Source organism: Panthera leo, chromosome D1 (assembly GCF_018350215.1).
Source record: "Panthera leo isolate Ple1 chromosome D1, P.leo_Ple1_pat1.1, whole genome shotgun sequence".
In the NCBI taxonomy this organism is placed as follows: Eukaryota; Metazoa; Chordata; class Mammalia; order Carnivora; family Felidae; genus Panthera; species Panthera leo.
The window spans coordinates 54,128,190-54,150,472 of record NC_056688.1 but is presented as its reverse complement, the minus strand read 5'-3'; the positions used below and the strand labels follow the sequence as shown (position 1 = coordinate 54,150,472).

The 22,283-nt window shown below is 39.0% G+C and overlaps 1 protein-coding gene across 2 annotated transcripts in view; it reads right to left on the bottom strand.

Annotated features, from left to right (window-relative positions):
- INTS4 (integrator complex subunit 4) overlaps positions 1-22,283 on the bottom strand; it is a 120,138-nt gene that overhangs the window by 9,497 nt on the left and 88,358 nt on the right. Inside the window, exons 15-19 of one of the 2 annotated variants that reach the window (XM_042904472.1) lie at positions 21,222-21,379; positions 12,033-12,126; positions 9,262-9,342; positions 6,619-6,749; positions 1,050-1,109 (exon numbers count right to left, since the gene is read on the bottom strand). In XM_042904472.1, coding sequence (XP_042760406.1) covers positions 1,050-1,109; positions 6,619-6,749; positions 9,262-9,342; positions 12,033-12,126; positions 21,222-21,379 — 524 coding nt within the window. Of the gene's footprint in view, positions 1-1,049; positions 1,110-1,287; positions 1,551-6,618; positions 6,750-9,261; positions 9,343-12,032; positions 12,127-21,221; positions 21,380-22,283 lie in introns of those variants that run through there. The other variant, XM_042904473.1, reaches the window with a different exon arrangement.

Here is a 22,283-nt window from a genome sequence, read left to right as displayed (position 1 = left end):
CCCACGTTGGGCTCCACACTGAGCATGAAGCCTGCTTAAGATTCATTCATTCATTCTCTCTCTCTCTCTCTCTCTCTCTCTCTCTGTCTGTCTCTCTCTCTCTCTCTCTCTCTCCCCGCCTCTTCCCCTCTCCCCTGCTCGCACAGACTCTCTCAGAAAGAAAGAATGAAAGAAAGAAAGAAAAAGGGAAAGAGGGAGGGAGGGAGGAGGGAGGGAGAAAAAAAATCTAAAACCAAAGTAAGGCATGAACTCAGTTGAGATGTGAAGCTAGGATCTTAAAGAGCCAAACTGGAGTGTATCATCTGCTAGAGAGCAGCACCCACTGGTGAAGCGTGGTATTGCAACTCAGCCCTACAGGAAGCTATCTCACCCAGATGAAGACTCAAAAGTATAGTCATGTAAACTTCAGGTTTGATGAGGTTCATGGGGGCAGGGATAAGGGGTGGAAGAATGAAATATCTGACTTAATAAATATTAGACTATAAAATCTTATAAATTCTTTCCTCCTAGTATTATATTGCCAGTATATCACATGTCTGGTCACCAATTCAACTACCACTTCTTCGCTAAGCCTTCCATTCATCTACTAGATCTGTTTTAACCAATTTATTTCATACAGAACTCTGAGAAAACATAGCTGTACTACAAAATAAAGGCTACCTACAGAATTATGGAACAATTTTTTGTAGATTACTGTTGTTGAATTTCCATATTTCTCTATAAAGAACAGTGGTGAAAAGAACTTTTTTGAGATTTTTCAACAAAAAAGTTTGTTTTACCATCTAGATACTTGTCTTTTTGTGGCCCAGCTGAATGTTGAATCCAAATGATTCTCGATATTTTTACTGTACCACTGTTGCACATTTAGCTAAGTTTAAAGAAGTTTACATACCCCTAAAAAAAATGCGCGAGGGCACACTGCCACAGATAACAGGTTGGATGCGTGGGTTAAACCAAGGATTCTAGCTTCTGATTGCTCTTGTTGCCCTCTAAGTGCTGTTATCTGCATAACCAGGAGTCAGTAAGCTAGATGGTAATGAAATAGTTACCTCTGAAAAAAGTCCACTTCCTGTAAAAACTTTTCACACATCCCAAATAAGGGGTCAACTCTGTAGAAAAAGAGAAAAACAAACATACATACATATATTTGGCTTACGTAATCTTCGAACTGAGGAATGAGGACCAAATTCCCAGAAACCTGAGCCTACGTGAAAGGAAATCAGAGTATTACACTATCAAAATTATCTCTAAAAGGAAGAGCAGATTCCTAATGGACCTAGGGGGAAAATATCTGCCAGAATGCCAAGACCCAATTAGAACACTTCAGTGGCTATCAGGCTCAATGAACACTCAAAATCAAGGGCTATCATAGACCGTGCCTGGCATCAGACTCACTAAGGATACAGGGCAGAAGCACAGCTTGCAGGCAATCCAGCGTCATGTTCCTTCCCTGCAGGAGTCCTCACCGCACTCCATTCAGCCATCCACAGAGCTGTCTGGGAGCTGTGATCTTGCCGTGGACAGACAGCTCAGGTACAAGGAGATGACATCTACGTCAGTTGAGTTTGGAGACCAGCCTGGATGAGAAGCCTCATGCTCCATAGGTGCTAACATCTCTTGAAACAAATCCATAGGCATACCCTCCAGGGTCCCCACAAGGGATGTGCCCAGTTAAAAGAATCACTGCACTCAGTAGAACCCAAAGCTATGGTGTCTGCATCAGGCAATTACAGTTTACTAATAGTCCCTTCTGGTCTATATGCAGTTTTCTCAGTGACAATTTTTATGATCACAGTGTTACCTAGTAAATACAGTTGATATACCAGGTTTCCAGGGAATATACCTAGAAAGTTAACCAAAGGTCAAATTCTCATGCAGAAGGGGAAAAGTGTTGTTACTACTTTGCCCATAGACAGGACTATGTTCTTTCCTCACTTGGCTTCTCTGGCTTCACAGCCACTCATTTTCTTTTTATTTCTTGTAATTTCCAAATGAAACTTTGTATTTATTTTCATTAATATTGTATTCATTAGAGGAGTAAAATTCCAGTGAGGAAAAACAGACAAATACTCTCTCCTTATATAAAAACATGCAAGAAAAGGGTGTCAAGGTTCTTAATAACCTAGTTTAATCTTTCTACTAAAATGTAAGCTCCATGAGAGCAGGGACTTTTATATTAATTATTTTGATATATATTTTCTGGCACAAGCAACTATTCAATAAATATCTGTTGAATGAACAAATAAATGAGAAATGACAAATGGAAACTTACTCTACAAACAACATGCATTTGAATTCTTTTCCTAAAAAACAGGTAGCACTTGAAACTTTCTTAACTCTGATAAACTACCAGAAATGGAACTGCAATCTGATAGTGAGGTTCACCCACTAAAGATCTCCAGGAGTAAGAGGGCTGGAAAGGAGACCTCAGGAGGGGGTAAAAAGAAAGCAATTCAGCCAAGCAGTATCAATGTGGGGTCTGCCTATATAGAGTCATCTTGTAGAACTTCCCAATAGTAAAACATAAAATAGATTTGGGAACTACCTCCAAACCCCAAAACAGACCAAGAAGCCTCACCTACATGCTATATGAAGTAGGCCTTTATCACTAAGAACCTCCACTTTTTTCTCAGGGTAAGGAAGGAAAGCAGAGGAAAAGTAAAGTCCACTGGGAAACCAAACACTGATCTACTTCCATTTATAAGTATGCAAAGACAATGGAAAATCATCAGATGCTATGATCAGGGCTGTAAAGGAGACCAAGCAGACCTCAGTGAGAGAAAGTCAAGGCAAGAAAGCTCAGAAAATCTTTTCTTTAATTCTAATAAATAACCTCAGTGAGATTAAAGAGGAGATCTGAAAGGATACTGCACTGATAAAGCAAGAGAAACGGCTATGAAAAGGGCGCACTGAAGAAAGCATACTGGTAAATGAACAGTAATAACGAAATCAACTCAAAAGTAAGGAATACTATATTGAAAAATGATGAAAACTGAAGTCATAACTTAAAAGAGCATATTGAGGGGTGCCTGAGTGGCTCAGTCGGTTGGGCGTCCGACTTCATTTCAGGTCATGATCTCGCGGTTTGTGAGTTCAAGCCCCGCGTTGGGGTCTGTGCTGACAGTCCAGAGCCTGGAGCCTGCTTAGGATTCTGTGTCTCCCTCTCCCTCTGTTACTCCCCTGCTTGCATTCTGTCTTTCTGTCTCTCTCAAAAATAAAAAATATTTTTAAAAAAAGTTAAAAAAAAAGGAGCATATTGAAGAATTTACACAAAATATACAGTAGAAAAGCTAAGACACTGAAATTATGAGAAAAAAGATATAAGGGAAAATAGGCCCAGAAGACACAACATCCAGTATGACAGACTGGAGTGGATGGAAGTGGTAGTAATTAAAGAAATAATGGTTGGGAAAAGATCCCTGAGCTAAAAGCAGAGTTTATACTTCAAAGTCCCACTGAAGGTCAGTTAAAAGCATTGAAAGAAAACACATATCTACACACATCCTGGTAGAATTTCTGAATTTTAAACAGAGAGAAAAAGAAAAAGAACCAAGAAAAATAAGGAAACAAAGGAAAGAGAACCAGACTGACATTGGATATCCTAACTGTAACATTAAATACTAAACAGTAACTCAGCAACATTTACAGAGTTCTGAAAGAATTCCAATTATGCATAAGAGCAAAAGAGAGGCAGTTTCGGACATGCAGGGTCTCAATGAGTGTATCACTTACATACTTATTTAGAAAAACAATTACTAGAGAATGCACTGCTGTCAAATGGTGAATTAGAACAAGGAATTTTAGGGGTGCCTGGGTGGCTCAGTCGGTTAAGCGTCTGACCAGCTCAGGTCACGATCTCGTGGTTCATGAGGTCAAGCCCCACATTGTGCTCTATGCTGACAGCTCGGAGCCTGAAGCATGCTTAGGATTCTGTGTCTCCCTCACCCCCTCCCTCCCCCTCCCCCACTCGTGCTCGCTCTCTCAAAAATTAATAAACAGAAATTTTTTTTAAAAAAGGACAAGGTATTTTAAAAAGCAACTGTGGCACACACACACAAAAAATGAGTGAGCAAGTTCGAGCTAACTCATTTTGAAAAAGTACTTATAAAGATTAATGCATACTTTAAGAAAGGATTCTTAAAATAAGAAATACATTATAAAAACATAATAAGCTGAAACTTAATTCCAAACTATTTAACAGTATGAGACAATGAAATAAAAACACATTAGAACTTTCATCTTGATCTGAGGTGACTGTGATAAAGGTGATTAAAAAGTCTATTTAATTTTTTGTGCTGATAAGTTGAATATGTTTATTAAAAATGTAAGTAAAAATAAGTAAAAATACTATTTCTACAACTAATATAAGCTAACATTTATCAAGTGTTTAGTCTGAACGCGTCAGGCAAGTATTTTAAGAGCTTTACATATAATAATTCGATAATCCTTGCAATATCCCTATGAGGGCGAGACAGATACTATTATTATCCTAGTTTAACTTACAGGGATCGAAATGAGGCACAGAAATCTTCAGTAACTTGTCCAAGGTTACTAAGTTTCCAAATGGTGGGAATCAAGATCTGAGTCTAAGCAACAAAGAACCATAGTCCTCTTAACCCCTATCTTGCACTGCCTCTCACTTGAAAAGGTTAGAAGTAGGATCAGAACTCATGCTCGCTTCAGCAGCACATACAAGAGAAGTAGGATCAGAACTTTCAAACTCATGCATGAAACAAAGATACAAAGAAAACAACCAATCCAGCAAAAGCCAAGAAAGAAAGAAAGAAAGAAAGAAAGAAAGAAAGAAAGAAAGAGAATGTGCAGTGTAGTGAGACTACCTTGTTCAAACCCAGACCTCTCCACTTCCTAGTTGTTTGATTATGAATGGGTTTTTTTAAGCCCAAAAGAAAAAAAAGAAAGGAAATAAGCAGGGATGCACACAAATGGAAAATATAAATTACAGCACAAGTAAAGACCAAATATATTAGAGTCTTTATATAAGGACATGGAAAAATGAAATACTGTTGGGGCAAAAACAGTTTCAAACAGACAGAGAGGCAAACCATAAGAGACTCAAGTGCAGAGAACAAGCTGAGGGTTGATGGTGGGGGGGCGGTGGGAAATGAGTGATGGGCACTGAGGAGGTCACTTGTTGGGGTGAGCACTGGGTGTTATATGTAGGCAATGAATCACAGGAATCTACCCCCGAAACAAGAGCACACTGTATGCAACCTATGTTAGCTAACTCGACAATAAATTATATGTTAAAAAAAAAAAAAAGAAATACTGTTGGATGAAATTTAAAGGAGGCAGAACACAAAGTATATCAATATTCCATTTATATTAATATGCACACATTTATAATGTAGATGTATTTATCTGGCTTGGGAAGAGTCTGTTGACAGTTGTTTTAGAAGGGGTAGATTACCAGGGAACCTTCACTTAACCTGCAATATTTAAATTAAAAAAAAATTTTTTTTTAGTAATTATACATAAACTGAAGAATATATCTATTTTCTTTAAATAAAAAAGTGTAGATGCCAACACAAGCACCGGTCTTTGCTCAGCTGTGACTGGCAAATAGTAGGGATTAAACATTTGTTAAATGGATGTATGGCTATCTCTAAGATTAAATCACTACCAGATTTTATCAGGTCACTAGATCAAAATAAGTGAAGAAATCAAATAACATTCAGAATGTTCTTTCTGCCTCGGTATTTCTCAGTGCTTAAAAACACTCCTATTTCCTTCTCTATGCCACATTTAGACTGACACAATCACTTGACTAAGCATCACATGTGTCCTCCACCTGGGAACAAGTTACTGCATTGTATCAAATCTACAATGCATCATTCTTAAGATGCACCTTTATTTTATGAAATAAGAAACAGACAATAAAAAAAAAACACTTTCAATCAAAATATGGCAAAAATCAAAATTAAAAAAGTATAAAATCAAAATTTCAGAGAAGTTAAAATTTTAAATGTGCATTTTAGAACCAATGAAATATGGCAACTCTATTAGAAAGTCTGATAGTGAGCTCTTACTATGTACCAAGTACCATGTTAAGTGCTTCTACATGTATTATCCCATTTATTCTTCATAAAAACCCCATGAGACAGATGCTGTCATCATTCTCTTTTTACAGACAAGGAAACAAGGCACAGAGAGGCTTAAAAAAAACCCATTCATAATCAAACAACTAGGAAGTGGAGAGGTCTGGGTTTGAACAAGGTAGTCTCACTACACTGCACATTGTCTTAATTTGTCTTTACTGTCTCGGAGAGCTTACTAGTCCCTTCAGAAGAGAAAAAATGGTTCCTGGCACTAAATTCTTAAAGAAATCTAGCAAGGACCAAAAAGAATGTCAGTGCTGCCTAATGAAGTCTTATGTTGTGCTATAGGCAACAGAGAGCCACTGGAGGGGTTTTCCAGAGACTTAATTTGTTCCAAAGATAGAACTTGGAATATCTGAGAAAATGAAGAGTTTGTATACCTCTTAGCTAATCTTTCCTAAGTATCTTTTCACTTCTCATTAACTTTGGTGAGATCTCTGAATGCATTTGGAAGCGTCTTTGAAAGGACTGTGCCTCGCTTTTAGCCAGCCACACATCTTACCCTCGAGTAGTCCGTGCTGTTACTATAAGTTGCAAGGCTTTGGCCTGCAGCCTCATGTGATGGATAATCACCACCTGTTTGTTCTCCACACCACTGTACATGAACTCCATTTTGTAGGTCTCTTCCATGATCTATAAGGAAAGGTAATTAACAATCAGTAAAAGTATCATAATGGTCTTGAGAGCAACACAGAATTCTAGGTGAAATTCTGAACTGAGTTTGTTTTTGTTTTTAAGTAGGCTCCATGCCTAACATGGAGACCAATGCAGGGCTCAAACTCACGACCCTGAGACTGAGACTCGACCTGAGATTAAAAGTCAGATGCTTAACCAACTGAGCTACCCAGGCACCCCTGAACTGATTTTTAATACAGAACTGAGATATTTAAGTGCCTATGGTGAGAGAAATTAGGGTAATTTGATAAAAATTAATATGTGTTATGAGAAATTACTTTAGTATATCTTACAAAAAGAGAGTAAGTTGTTTTGTTGGTTAAAAAAAAAGATTTTCGGGGGGGCACCTGGGTGGCTCAGTCGGTTAAGCATCCGATTCTTGACTTCAGCTCAGGTCATGATCTCATGGTTTGTGAGTTCGAGCCCCACAGAGGGCTCTGTGCTGGCAGTGTGGAGCCTGCCTGGGATTCTGTCTCCCTGTGTCCCTCTCCTGTTTGCTATTTCTCTCTCAAATAAAGATAATACTTGAAAAAAAAAAAAAAAGACTTTTGGGGTGGCTGCATGGCTCAGTCGGTTAAGGATCTGACTTTGGCTCAAGTCACGATCTCAAGACTCCTGAGTTGGAGCCCTCTGTCAGGCTCTGTGCTGACAACTCAGAGCCTAAAGCCTGCTTTAGACTCTCTGTCTTCTTCTCTCTCTCTGCCCGCCCCCAACCCCCATGCTCACTTGCTCTCTCTCTCTCTCTCAAAAATAAATAAAATTAAAAAAAAAAAAAGACTTTCATCTGGTAACAAAGTCATCTTAGTTGATGACGTGAAGATATTAAAAGTTTAATCACTGATAAAACTGTAAAGCACTGTTTGTTACCCTTAAACTGTGGGTACAAATGAATAAACACTGTGTATGGACACCCGACCCCAGGAAAAGTCCTCAAGGATTTAGCATCAGGAACCATTAACCACGTATTAGTCATCCAGACAGACTGTTCTATGGGCCTGGTCTGTTGAAGGGAGTCTGGAGAGAGAACAAGTGCAGAAAACAATGTCTATGACCTCAGCTCAAGCCCAGTGCATTAAGCTCTTGCTCTCTTCTATCCAAATCAGCTACTCCCACCCAATGATACATCTCTCCCGAATCTGTGCTTGTCTTCCTTTGAGGGCTTTGGGGTCAGAGAAAGGACTCCAGACTCTCCCACAACTGGCAGTAAGACAAGTTAATTACATAGTGCCTCAGTTTCATTATCTGTAAACAGGGAAGAAACAGCCCCAAAGTCATAAAATTTAAAGGATAAAAAGGAGCATGGAAAGCACTTAGTACAGTATCTGGAACCTAGTAATGAGGATTCCTTTCCCCTCTTCCTCTCAGATTACTGCTCCCTGGTCCCATCCTTGCCATTCTGGGGTACTAGTCATTAGGCTCTATTCCCCTACAATAAGCCACAGAGCAGATCTGAGGAGGAATCTAGGTCAGATGAAAGATCAAGTAGAACAAGGGAAACAAAACACTGTGGGTATCAGGAGCTATGGGCTCAATTCCCTAATTCTACTACCGATAGCTCTATGAATTTAACCTGCTGATCCTTAACTGTTCAATCTATAAAATGGACTTAATATTTATTCTTACCTAATGGGATTACTGTGATAATTAAAATAGACCTGAAATTACTTAGTGAACTGTACTTTAACAATCACAGTCACCATCTTTAGCTTGCTACTGGGTCATAATGACTCGGTCATATACCGACTCCCAATCTGGAAGACATGACCCAGAGAAGAGTTCACTAAATCCCAATACCTAAGAATGAAGGGAAACTGCTCAAAGCTACACAGAAATAAATTCAAGGAAAATATAATTAAAAGCTACTTAATGAACTGAGGACAACATAAGGACCTTTTAACATTCAAGAGATGGTACAGGCTAAAAATATAAACAACCTCAAAATGAGTTCAGCTATACTTTCAGATAAACGATTTATGACAGTATTTATTGGATTCTAGTCTATCTAAAATACAAACTGATAATAATATATTTTTAGAACAATAAAGCATCTTAGAAATCATCCAGTTAAAGGGTACCTAGCTGGCTCAGTCAGTTAAGCATCCGGTTTGATCTTGGCTCAGGTCACGATCTCACAGTTCGTGAGACTGAGCCCTGAGTCAGGCTCTGTGCTGACACTGCGGAGCCTGCTTGGGATTTTCTGTCTCCCTTTCTCTTCCCCCTGCCCTAGGACAGAGGGATGGAACAAAGGGAGGAAGGAAGGAAAGAAGGGAGGAAGGGAGGGAAGAAGGAAGCAAGCAAGCCAGTGCTGTGTCCCCTAATTATGCTGCTTCTCATATCACTAACTTCTGTCACAGGCTAGAACTGGGGAGGCCACAACAGAGGCATGGAGCCATGTGAAAGCCTCTGACTCCAACTTAGACAAGACAATTCCTAGAAAGAGATCCATTTGAGAAGGTCCCGATACGTTTACCTGTTTTGCTGCTGCTGAGGCCAAATCACTCTGCTTCAAATACAATGGGGCAGCCACATTCCAAAGCTTTTCTTGCAAGGCCTACACAGACAAATCAGGAGAGAAACGAACAAAGAGATCAAAAAGACTGGCATGTCATTTGAGGCTTATGTGTTTGTTTTGCTTTGGAAATCTACTGCATTAGGACTTCCTCTCAATCTTATTCTTTTAAGCTAATAAGCCCTGCCTACTATAAAGAAAGAGGAAACCAAAGGTTTGAGCTCCTCCCCATTCAATCCAATTCCTGTCCCAAAGTCCCTACATCCAGATCAGATCAGTGCTTGCAAGCAAAGGGCAGGAGCCATCCAGGTCTCACCAAAATGTGCAAGCAAGCCAGCTTCCAGGGTTCTCGTCCTTCCTTGTTCCCAGAGCCACTAGACTACCTAGGCTGCCTCGACCCTTCTTCCTTGAGCTTCCTTCCAAGCTCCTTCCATGGGGCTTTTATTTTGCCCCATGTTCACTATCCTTTGAACAGCCTATCACCTTACTGACATACCCAACCTAGAAATCAACAGGCTTTCCTAGATTCCTCCCTCTCTCTCCATCTGTGTTCAAAACGAGCACTAAGAGCCGCAATTTTACCTTCCATCTCTCTCCTCTCATCTGAACGGCCCCATCTCTCAACTCTCTTATAAATCTCTGCTGTAGTCCCTTATTTTCAGTCCTTCCTCATTACAGACATAATTTAATGGCTTTACAGAAAACCTAAACAATTTCCCAATAGAAGCATAACATAAACCATATACATAATTTTATGTTTTCTAGTAGCCACATTTTTATAAGTAAAAAGAGGTAAAATTAATTTTAATAGTATAGTTTATTTAACCTAGTGTATTTATTATAATTTCACTAAAAAGTCAGTATTTTAAAAAATTAATAGTTTACACTCTTTTTTCATACCAACTCTAAGAAATCAATGTGTATTTAGCATTTATAGCACATCTCAATTTGAACTAACGTTTCAAGTAATCAATAGTCACATGTACCTGGTGCGGATCCAGTTAAGACAGTAGCAGGTCTAAATTATAGATACAGAAATTTTTAAATCACCCAAATCATACTACCCTTGTTTTTGAAAATTCATTTCGAGTCATTTCTTATATGTATGCTTTTTATATAGCTGTAGTCTCAAAGCAGAAATAATTTTGTATGCTTTTTTGGTACATAACATTAACTGTATTTTGTCATGGTGTATAATTCTTCATAAAGATCATTACTGGTTACAGAATATACTGTTGAGTAGTTGTGCCAGAATTTACTTCGCTTTTACCCTGTTATCAAACATTTGCCTGTCTTTGGTTCTAAGCCTTTTCCCCTTACCTACACTGACACTCCATGACACTGACCAACATAGCTCTGTGTTCTTCGTAGGAATATTTTCTTTTCTTTTTCTACTGTAGAAAACCGGATTCTTTTTAAAGACCTGCTTGTATTCCTTATAGAGATAAGAAGCCAAGAAAGAAGGAAGACCAACAATGACATGGCATTCACTATGTGTCAAACACTAAGCACAGGGCTCTTACACACCTTGCTTGTTACCAGTCCTTACCTAGGTAGAATTATTATTAGCCCTGTTACACAGAGGTTTGGAAAAGACAAAAAACTTTGCGAAATGGCACAGAGGAACTTTTGGGGATAATGGAAATGCTCTATATCTTGACTGGTGGTGGTTACACAGGTATACACATCATACACATTTGAAAGAATCTATGTAGCCAAACAAGAGCTGTTTAAATCCCAACCTATTTCAGTATACACACCCACCTCCACATATATACACACACCTGCAAAGCCCTAAGCTCACGTATCTTAAAGTGAGAAATAATTTCTAACTACTCCATTTACTCTGACTTTAGTCAAATATCATAATTACTTCAGGGGCGCCTAGGTGGCTCAGTTGGTAAAGTCTCCAACTCTTAATTTCCATTCAGGTCATGATCTCACATTCGTGAGTTGGAGCCCCACATCGGGCTCTTGCTTCCAGTGCAAAGCCTGCTTGGGATTCTCTCTGCCCCTCCTGCATTCATGCTCCCTCTCTGTCAAAATAAATAAACTTAAAAAAAAGAAAAAAACTTAAAAAAATATAATAATCACTCTAAAGAATAAGTAACTAAAGACGCTTGGAACTAAAGCCAAGATAAAGGCATATAAAGTAAGAGGGGTCCCCTAAATCCTAAACCTAAATTTAGAGAACTCTACTGCAGAAGCTGAAAGCTACTGAACTAATTGAACACATTTTCAACTCAGCAAACTGAAACAGCTTCTTGGTTACCAACTTTGTGTGTGTATATATGAAATCTGACCACCTAATATAGAATGCCAGCAAGGTGGCCATTTTAAAAGCAATGAAATCAACCTTTGACTAATAAGACTTTGACAAAGTAAAACTGGCATTTTTAAGAAAATAATATAAAAGTTCTATGCTAATCAAATTATAAAAACCAATTTAAAATCCATATGATTCTAATGAAAATGATTATCCAATCTACTCTAATTATATAATGATAAAAGAATACTTCCAAATTAAAAAAATTTAAATTCCCACACAAGTTAACAATTCTTTAGAGACAAATATAATTACACTGCCAAGTAAATAATTTCTCCACTGCTAAGCAGCTACATAAGACTGTACATTAATGACCTAAAGGAACTGCTGAATCCATTCAAGTGCATTCTTATACACTTTATGCACATTATAAGCACAGTCACAAACATAATGGATTTAAGCCCACCTTGATGAGAAGAAGTTGACACCGAAGATAGGTAGCAGAGAAGTCAGCAACTCCTGCTAACTCAGACTGGAGTTCTCCAAGTCTTTGCAGATCCCTATGGTAAATAAAACCCCAAGCCACACATTGGATAGGGATAATGATATCAATATAAAGATCACATCAAAAGCATTTTACCATTTTATACCTAGTAAATAAATTGGTCACAAATTCTTTCTCAAAGACTTTATTTTTTTAAGTAATCTTTACACCCTTTGTGGGGCTCAAACTCAAAACCCCGAAATCAAGAATTGTGTGCTCTACTGACTGAGCCAACCAGGTGCCCCACAATGACAGAACCCAATGCTGGAGTGATTATAATGAAATTGGTTCACTCATGCTTTGGTAGCAGTTTAAGCAAATACAGTTCTTTTAGAAAGTAACACTGCACTACATTATAAAAGTCATACACATGGTCAAATATTTTGATCAGTAGCTTTATGCTGAGAAATGATTCTACGGGGAATATCCAATAGAAATAAGCGCTGGGTGTTGTATGTAAGTGATGAATCATGGAATTCTACTCCTGAAACCAATATTGCACAGTATGTTAACTAAAATTTAAATTTAAAAAATCTTAAAAACAAATGAATTGCTTTATACCCCCACAACATTCACTCTTGTACAGACTATTATAGTGGAATATTCTACAGACATTAAAATATAAAATGGTAGTAAGGTATATAATCTCAACTATGTAAAAACTATGTGTAGAAGAAAAGTATAGCAAAGTGGTTTTCTGGATAGAGGTATTAGGTGCTTTTTAGTGCCTTCTCCCAACTGTGCTTTATTTTCCATACAATAGACAAGTATTTTTTGTTATCATCAGGAAAAAAAAAATTTTTTTAAGATACTGTAGTAGACTTTGTTGGCTCCTTACCCATTTAGCCATTCTGTACTTCTTCCTCACTAACTGAACTCTGATTTTGTTCAAGGGAAGATGTCCTCAAACCCAGTTCCAGGTAGATTCTGATTGAACTAAGCCAATTAGTATATGTCATCTCCCCGGTTACGTGACTTAAGTTGGCCTTGTCAGTCCTAATGCAAGGACGTATAGTCCATGCTTGGAGCAGGTCTGAGAGTGTCTCTGTCTTTCTGTCTCTACCTCTAACATGCGCTATACTGAACAAGAGCACTTACAGTCCTGACTGCCTGGCAGCCATACTGTAACTCTAAAAGAAAAAAGCCGTGGGATAAAGCAAATGCTGAGGATAAGAAAAATCCAGAGAGATAAAAGAAGTGGATCTTCAATGATATAAATGAACTACTTGACCATACCATACTTAGAACTGCCTCCGATTTTCTATTCGTATGAAGAAATAAAAAGCCACTGTAAGCTAGTTTGAGATGAGGTTGTCAGATACCTGAAACTAAAAGTATCCTAGCTGGATACAGGTACAGACAAAATGATTGCAAAAATATAACACAGAGCTGCCCGTGGACAAGAAAACAGAGAGTGGCACACACAGATAAAATTGTGTGGGGGCTGGAATTATGGATTTCAAATTTTTAATCTGTTGAATAGACAATACATACCAAGCTATAGAATTAACCAATGAAGTATAGAATTCAAAAGATACTATAGGATATGCAATTAAGGTAGTCCACCTTCCTATCCCATTGCACCGCTAAGCAGTACACACTTCTCACAGGCAACCACCATTGCCAGTTTCTTTTAAATTCTTCTGGGGATACATAGGGGTGCCTGGGCGGCTCAGTTGGGTGAGCATCCAACTTCAGCTCAGGTCATGATCTCACGGTTCGTGAGTTCGGGGCCCCGAGTTGGGCTGGCTCGGTGCTGACAGCTCAGAGCCTGGAGCCTGCTTCTGACTCTGTCTCCCTCTCTCTCTGCTCCTCCCCAACTCATGCTCTGTCTCTCTCTCTCTCAAAAATAAACATTAAAAAAATTTTTCTTTAATTCTTCTGGGGAAACACTATACATCTACAAAAAAAACCACAACACATTGTTTTTCTTTTTTCTTTCTTTTTTTTTTTTTTGGTGGGGGGGGAGAAGTGTGTGTGTTTGTGTAACCTAATAATCCACCTCAGAAAGCATTCATGGAAAGTGGTCTTGTTTTTTAATGGCAACATCAAAATTTCATATAGAAATGACAGCTGTGAAAACCTGAAGATCTGGGTCACAAGGAAAGTGGAGTGGCATAAAGTTTCACAATATAAAGTTCATCATATAAAGTTTCACAATAGCCTGTACAAAACTGTCCACTGGAGTAAACCCATCCCTCTAATCTCATGCAACTTAAAAAAAAAAAAAAAAGTTTATTTTAATGTTTATTTATTTTTGAGAAAAAGAGAGAAAAGGGGAGGGGCAAAGAGAGAGGGAGACAGAGGATCAGAAGTGGGCTCTGTACTGACAGCAGAGAGCCTGATGCGGGTCTGGAACTCACCAACTGCGAGATCATGACGTGAGCAGAAGTCAGATGCTTAACCAACTGAGCCACCCAGGTGCCCCTCATGCAACTTTTTAATAGCTAATGCTGCCGCCTACGGACCTTGATATCAGGAAGGAGATGCCCCAGAAAAGGACACAGAATGAGTTCTTCCCAAGTGACTGAAAAAATTAGGACCAGTGCCTTATAGATCCATCTCTTGTGAGTTTTGTGGCTGGAGCGATTCCTGGAGTGTGCTGTTGTCAGAATCCAGCACAGTAAAAGGCAAGGCCCTGTACTAGCTAACCACACCTGTGCAATGCTACTTTGGTGGCCAGCTGGTCCCTCTTTTCACATCTCGGATGTCTCTCTTGCGAAGACAGCCCTGAATCGCTGTATTTCTGAAACGTTTCCTCTCCAGGAAGATTCTGCCTTTCTGTTAACAATTATAGTGAACACTGACCAGCTGACTATACATTAGCTGACGGCTATCCGGTGTTAAGCTATTCTACAGCCCCTACACTGCCACAATTGTTCTCAGTTGCACAGAACAAGATGTAACCCAACCAGCCACGGGAAATCTGAACTACTGTACAAGCAAAATAAGAAACGTGTTAACCCTGGACAAAATGCCCTTATCCTACTGTTTCCTCTCTGTGCCTATCTATGCCCACAATCCTCAGGAAGCCTAATTTTAAACACCCATCAGGAAACTATAAACTCTTTAATGAGACAGGTACAAAGAGCACCATCTATGTGCACTATACTAGGTGTGCTAGGTGTTTCCTTACTTGAGCCTATTTAATCCTGACACTGCAAATTGCAATTAATCCTATTTCACTGAGAATGAAAGGGAAGATCAGTTTGCCCAAGGTTTCAAGACTAATGAGTAGCAAAAACAGGCCTTGAACTCAGGTCTGTCTGAACTCCACAAATCTTTTTTTTTTTTTAATAAACCATATCATATTTCATTTATTTATTTAATATTAAAGTATGTTTTAATGTTTATTTATTTTTGAGAGAGAGAAAGAAAGCAGAGAAGGGGCAGAGAGAGAGGGGGAACAGAGTATCTGATGTAGGCTCTGTGCTGACAGCAGACAGCCCGATGTGGGGCTTGAACTCACAAACCACGAGATCATGACGTGAGCCTAAGTCAGATGTTTAAGCAACTAAGCCACCCAGGCACACTACAGTCTTTTCATTTATTTATGAACTGCATCAAACACAGATGACACCTAAATGGATTTAAAACTAGATGCATATTAAGTCATATTTCTACAAATGTGATTTGAGAGGGCAAAAGTGCCCCTCCCAGGAACACATACTTCAGCAATCCTTAGTCCACATGTTGGCACTAAGTAGCATTTATAAAGTTTGGACTGGATTTACTTACAAAATGTCAAGAGCTTGTCTACTCTGTCAGAAGAGCCACAATTTAAATTTTAAAACATTTCATAAATGGCTATTATCTATGTAACTGCTATTCTCAAAATACCTTGCATAGATCATGATAATAATCTTCAAAACAGTCCTATGAGCAGGTACATACAACCCTCAAATTACAGATGAGGGTGTTGAGGCCCAAAATCATGAGCCTAGGAAATGATAAAAATTAAGGCTTCAATCAATTCCTTTGGATTTTAAATCTCATTATCCTAGGTGCATTTGTGTCCTACAAACTGTTAACCAGAAACAGAGCAGTGTGACCAGATGGAAGGGCTAGAAAGACCTATGTTCTAGTCCAAGACTTTGCTATCTTCTCCGTCCTGGAGAGTCTTCTCCCTTCTTCACTTGATGAACTTCTATTCATTCTTCAGGTAACTGCTTAGCCATCCAGGGAAGGGGTAGGTGCCTCCCTTCTGTTATCCTGGAGAACCCTGTACTCCCCATAATGCAGCATGGAAAACACAATATTGCATTTCTTATTTACCTAGCTATTTCCCCAACCAGGCTATAAGATCTCTTACAGCAGAAACTATTTTGTTTACTACTGTACCCCTTCTGCCTAGCATATGATGGATACTCAAAAACAGTGTAACAAGTGAATGAACCCCCAGCTCCCTCACTCATTTTAAAAATGGGGTACTTCTAAAAAATGGGGTACTTCTCATAAAATTGTTTTCAAATTCAATTCATAAGGCATTTAAAAAAGTGGGTATATAGCAGGCGCTTGACAGACAATATACCTCTTGTTATGATCAAGGACAGCAGAGCCTTACCAAACAACAAATCCATAAATCTGGAGATGAGAAATGGCCAGAAGGAAATGCCATCTATAACAATATTAGAAGTCTTCATTTCTTGGGCACCTGGGTGGCTCAGTTGGTTAAGCCTCCAACTCTTGGTTTCGGCTCAGGTCATGACCTCACGGTTTGTGGGTTCAAGCCCTGTGTCAGGTTCAGTGCTGATGTTGCAAAGCCTGCTTGGGATTCTCTGTCTCCTTCTCTCTCTGCCCCTTCCCTACTCTCTCTCTTATCTCAAAAATAAATAAGCTTCAAAAAAGAAAAAAAGTCTTCATTCCTTGTTAAGCGATCACAACTACAGTTTTCAACAAATATTTACTGAGCTCCTATACAATACCCAAGGTACAATGATGAAGACAAAATAGTTATGTCAAATTCAAGGAACAAACAAATTATTTCCCAGGGCCCTAACTAAACTATAGTACACATTCTATCGATGAGATTCAGTTAGATTAAATGGGTGCTTCCTGGATTACAACAAAGGGAATGGGGTGCGTATGATGGTGAAGTTTGTTTCAAACTAATACTAACAACTAAGTGATCAGAGTCCTAATCAGAGAAACTTCTGTATGAAACTCTAACATTTCACTTTGCAACAACTACCAAAAATGTAAGTTCTGCAGAACCCCAAGGGTCATCTGATGTAACAGGAATCGCCTTTTAGATATGCCTGCTGCGCATCACAAAAAATCAATATTTATGTGGTTTTTTTGTTCTTTAATTTAAAAAAAATTTTTTTTTTAATATTTTTGAGAGTGAAAGAGACAGAGCACAAGCAGAGTGGGGGCAAAGAGAGAGGGAGACACAGAATCCAAAGCAGGCTCCAGGCTCTGAGCTGTCAGCACAGAGCACGATGTGGGGCTCAAATCCATGAACCACAAGATCATGATCTGAGCCGAAATCAAACACTTAACCGAATCAGCCACCCAAGTGCCCCTTAATGTTGAGAGAGAGTGAGTGAGGGAGGGGCAGAGAGAGAGAGGGAGACACAGAATCTGAAGCAGGATTCAGGTTCTGAGCTGTAAGGAAAGAACCCAATGCAGGGCACAAACACCTGGACAGCAAGATCATGACCTGAGCTGAAGTTGGATGCTTAACCAAATGAGACACCCAGGCACCCCACAAAGCATCAATTTTAAAGTCAAACAAAACTAGATTCAAATCTCAGTTTTGCTACTTCCTAGAAAATTGCTTCACCTCCCCAAATTCCCATTTCTTCTCTGTGAAATGGTAACAATATCTAACTGCAGTAATGTTTGTAAAACAGAGTAGGTCATCAATAACTACTATACCATCTGCTTTCCTTTCTGGATATTTCACCTTCCTGGCCACCCTCCTCAGAATGCACTCAAGTGAGAAACAATGTCCAGGACCAACCACAGCACTAGAACAGTGGTCCCACCAGCCTGAAGCCCAGCAGGGCTCTCACCAGAACATGCAGGCAACTCAGATCAACAGGTGTTTACTGAGCACCTAACAGCCAGCACTGCAGCTGATGAACAAGCTTGCTTTTATATATTCTGCACTTGCTTTAGTGCCAACAGGATACAAACTGTCAAGAACAAAACCTAAATGTTTACTTATGTGGGGCTGAGTCAGAAGGTAGAGTTTATTTTCCTAGGCTCAGGGCCAACAACTTCAGATAGTGGCCCTTAACTAATCACTCTGTTAAGGGAGCAGAAGAAAAAAACAAAATATGATAGAGGCATCACTTCAGGGTCAGCAAACTTTCTGTAAAGGGTCAGACGGTAAATATTTTAGGCTTTGTAGGCCATACAGTGTCTATGGTGCTACTCAACTCTGCCTCCAAACCTTATTTACAAAAGCAGATGGATATTGCTTTTGCTAAAGGCAAATGGATTTCAATTCTTCTCCTATCATTCAGGACATCCTAATAAGGTTTGGCAGACTCTGCTGGTTGTTCCCCAGTATCTTCCCCTTTTTCCTAAGTATCAGAGCCACCAAATGTTAACAAAGCACTGGTCAGCCAGAATAAAGACTACATTTCCTAGCTCCTAGCAGCTATATGGCCATGTGACTTAACTTCTGGTCAGTGGGATGCAAGTAAAATTAGAACATGCAATTTGGGGAAAGTGTCTTTTTTTTTTTTTTTTTTTTTAATTTACATTCAAGTTAGTTACTATACAGTGCAACAATGATTTCAGGAGTAGATTCCTTAATGCCCCTTACCCATTTAGCCCATCCGCCCTCCCAAACCCCCTCCAGTAACCCTCTGTTTGTTCTCCGTATTTAAGAGTCTCTTACATTTCATCCCCTTCCCTGTTTTTATATTACTTTTGTTTCCCTTCTCTTAACGTTCACCTGTTCTATGGCTTAAAGTCCTCACACGAGTGAAGTCATATTATATTTGTCTTTCTCTGAATGACTAATTTCACTTAGCATAATACCCTCTCGTTCGATCCACGTGGTTGCAAATGGCAAGATTTCATTCTTTTTGATTGCTGAGTAATACTCCATTGTATATATATACACATCTTCTTTACCCATTCATCCATCGATGGACATTTGGGCTCTTTCCATACTTTGGCTATTGTCGATAGCACTGCTATAAACATGAGGGTGCACGTGCCCCTTTGAAACAGCATTATCTGTATCACTTGGATAAATACCTAGTAGAGCAATTGCTGGGTTGTAGGGTAGCTCTATTTTTAATTTTTTGAGGAACCTCCATACTGTTTTTCAGAGTGGCTGCACCAGTTTGCATTCCCACCAGCAGCGCAAAAGAGATCCTCTTTCTCCACATCCTCGCCAACATCTGTTGTTGCCTGAGTTGTTGATGTTAGCCATTCTGACAGGTGTGACGTGGTATCTCATTGTGGTGTTGATTTGTATCTCCCTGATGATGAGTGATGTTGAGCATTTTTTCATGTGTCTGTTAGCCATCTATCTGGATGACTTCTTTGGAAAAGTGTCTATTCGTGTCTTTTGCCCATTTCTTCACTGGATTATTTATTTTTTGGGTGTTGAGTTTGATAAGTTCTTTATAGATTTTGGATACTAACATTTTATCGGATATGTTGTTTGCAAATATCTTCTTCCATTCCATCGGTTGCCTTTTCGTTTTGCTGATTGTTTCCTTTGCTGTGCAGAAGCTTTTTATTTTGATGAGGTCCCAATAGTTCATTTTTGCTTTTGTTTCCCTTGCCACAGGAGACGTAATGAGTTGCTGCGGCCAAGATCAAGAGGTTTTTGCCTGCTTTCTCCTTGAGGATTTTGATGGCTTCCTGTCTTACATTTAGGTCTTTCATCCATTTTGCGTTTATTTTTGTGTATGGTATAAGAAAGTAGTCCATGGGGAGCCTGGGTGGCTCAGTTGGTTTAGCATCCGACTTCGGCTCAGGTCATGATCTCACAGTTCGTGGGTTCGAGCCCCGCATCAGGCTCTGTTCTGACAACTCAGAGCCTGAAGCCTGCTTCGGATTCTGTGTCTCCCTCTCTCTGTGCCCCACCCCCACTCACACTTTGTCTCTCTCTCTCAAAAATAAACATTAAAAAAATAAAAAATAAAAAAAAAAGAAAAGAAAAAAAGTGGTCCAGGTTCATTTTTCTGCATATCACTGTCCAGTTTTCCCAGCACCACTTGCTGAAGAGACTGTCTTTATTCCACTGGATATTCTTTCCTGCTTTGTCAAAGATGAGTTGGTCATACGCTTGTAGGTCCATTACTGGGTTCTCTATTCTGTTCCATTGATCTGAGTGTCTGTTTTTGTGCCATGGGGAAGTGTCTTTAAAAGGACGTGAGGAGGGGTGCCTGGGTGGCTCAGTTGAGTGCCCGACTCTTGATTTCGGTTCAGGTCATGATCCCAGGGTCATGGGATCGAACTCTGTGTCAGGCTCTGCACTGAGCATGGAGCCTGCTTGAGATTCTCTCTCTCTCCCTCAATCCCTCTCCCCTGCTCATGTGCTCCCTCTCTCTCTCTAAAATATATATACATATATATATATATATATATACACACACACACACACACACAGATATATATGTATAGATACGTATATGTATAGATACATATGTATGTATATATATATATTTATGGGGTTAGAAATGATGCCCTTCTCCTGCTCTTTCCTTTTTCCTGCAGCCTGGAGTACAGAGGGGATAGTTCAGAGTTTGGATCTTTAGACAGAGACCACTTGATCTAGAAGATGGAGAAAAAAATGCACCTAGGACCCTGATAACCATCTCAGCTCTGCCTTGCCTACAAAAAAGAATTAACCTTTCCTCTTGTTTAAGTCACTGCTACTTTACATTTTCTGTCACCTATCATAACTAATATGCAAGGAAAGAAAAATTAAAAACAGCTTCTCTTTAATACTTCGAGTTTTGCGCTTATCATCAATCTGGTCATGAACACAAAGAGTTTTTCTTTGAAATATGCTCAAACTCCAAACTAATGCAAATATAAACAGATCATAAAACCATGTGTGAGTATAGGCCATCACTGGAAATCAAAAGAGCTGAGCATAACAACAGTATTAACTCTGTCAAAAAAACATCTCACCTGATGGTGAGCTCCAGCAGCTCCTGGGTTCCCTGAGGGTCCAGGTGCTGAAGACTGTACACCCTCTCAAGGCTTTGCTGCAGGAACTGATGGGAAGGGTCCTCATGAGGTGTGATATTGGCAGAAACAGCCGATGACACTAGCTTTCTACCTGGTAACTAAGCAAACATAGTGGTGTTATAGTGCCATCAAATTCTGTGGCTCAGCTTCTGGTAACACACAGAAACGAGAAAAAAACATGAGTCAAATACAGGAAAGGAACAACAGGTGAGGTAATTGTGTAAACAACCTTTCTCTCATTCCTTAGCTTCAGTGAGAGAAATGGAGAGAGAGAAAATGAATATAGTCTATACAATATAACCACAAGCAGCAAGGGGAAAGAAAAGAGAATGGTATAGTATTATTTTCTATTGCTAACTGAAATAAATGGGCTAACCATAGAAATGGAGCTAATAATCAGTCTGTTGTCACATTTATTTTTAAACTTCATTCGATCTTCCAATTCATAGGGAAATGATTTATTCCAAAATAAATTTATATAGCATGCTTTAAATGATGGTAATTATAAATTTTTACATATGATGGTAATTATAATTCTTGTTCTTACTGCTAGTTACCCTCCAAGAAAGGGATGGGGGAGAGCAAAAAGGATTTCACTTTTAATTTTGTAACTTACAGTTTAGATTTTCTAACCACGTACATATAATTATTCTAAATAAAGTCATTTAGAGTCACCTAAGCAGGAATAAGTTAACACAAATCAAGAGCTCAGAAAAGTGCCTGCACACAGTTAGCATTCAATAAGTATTTGCCATTATTATTATTATCGTTAATTAAAAATTTTTTTTTCTTTCTGTATCTCTAGGTTTTTAAAAAAAACAAAGGTTTATTATTAAAAAATAAACTTGCTGAAAATTATGGCTTTATGTAATTGTTAAAATGTTACACAATCTAATCCTTGATCCAAAATATGCTATTCCAGATGCCTGTTTCTTGCCTAACATAACATAACCAATAACTCAGGGACACATACAGTCTGCTTTTGGCTATTTGACAACCACA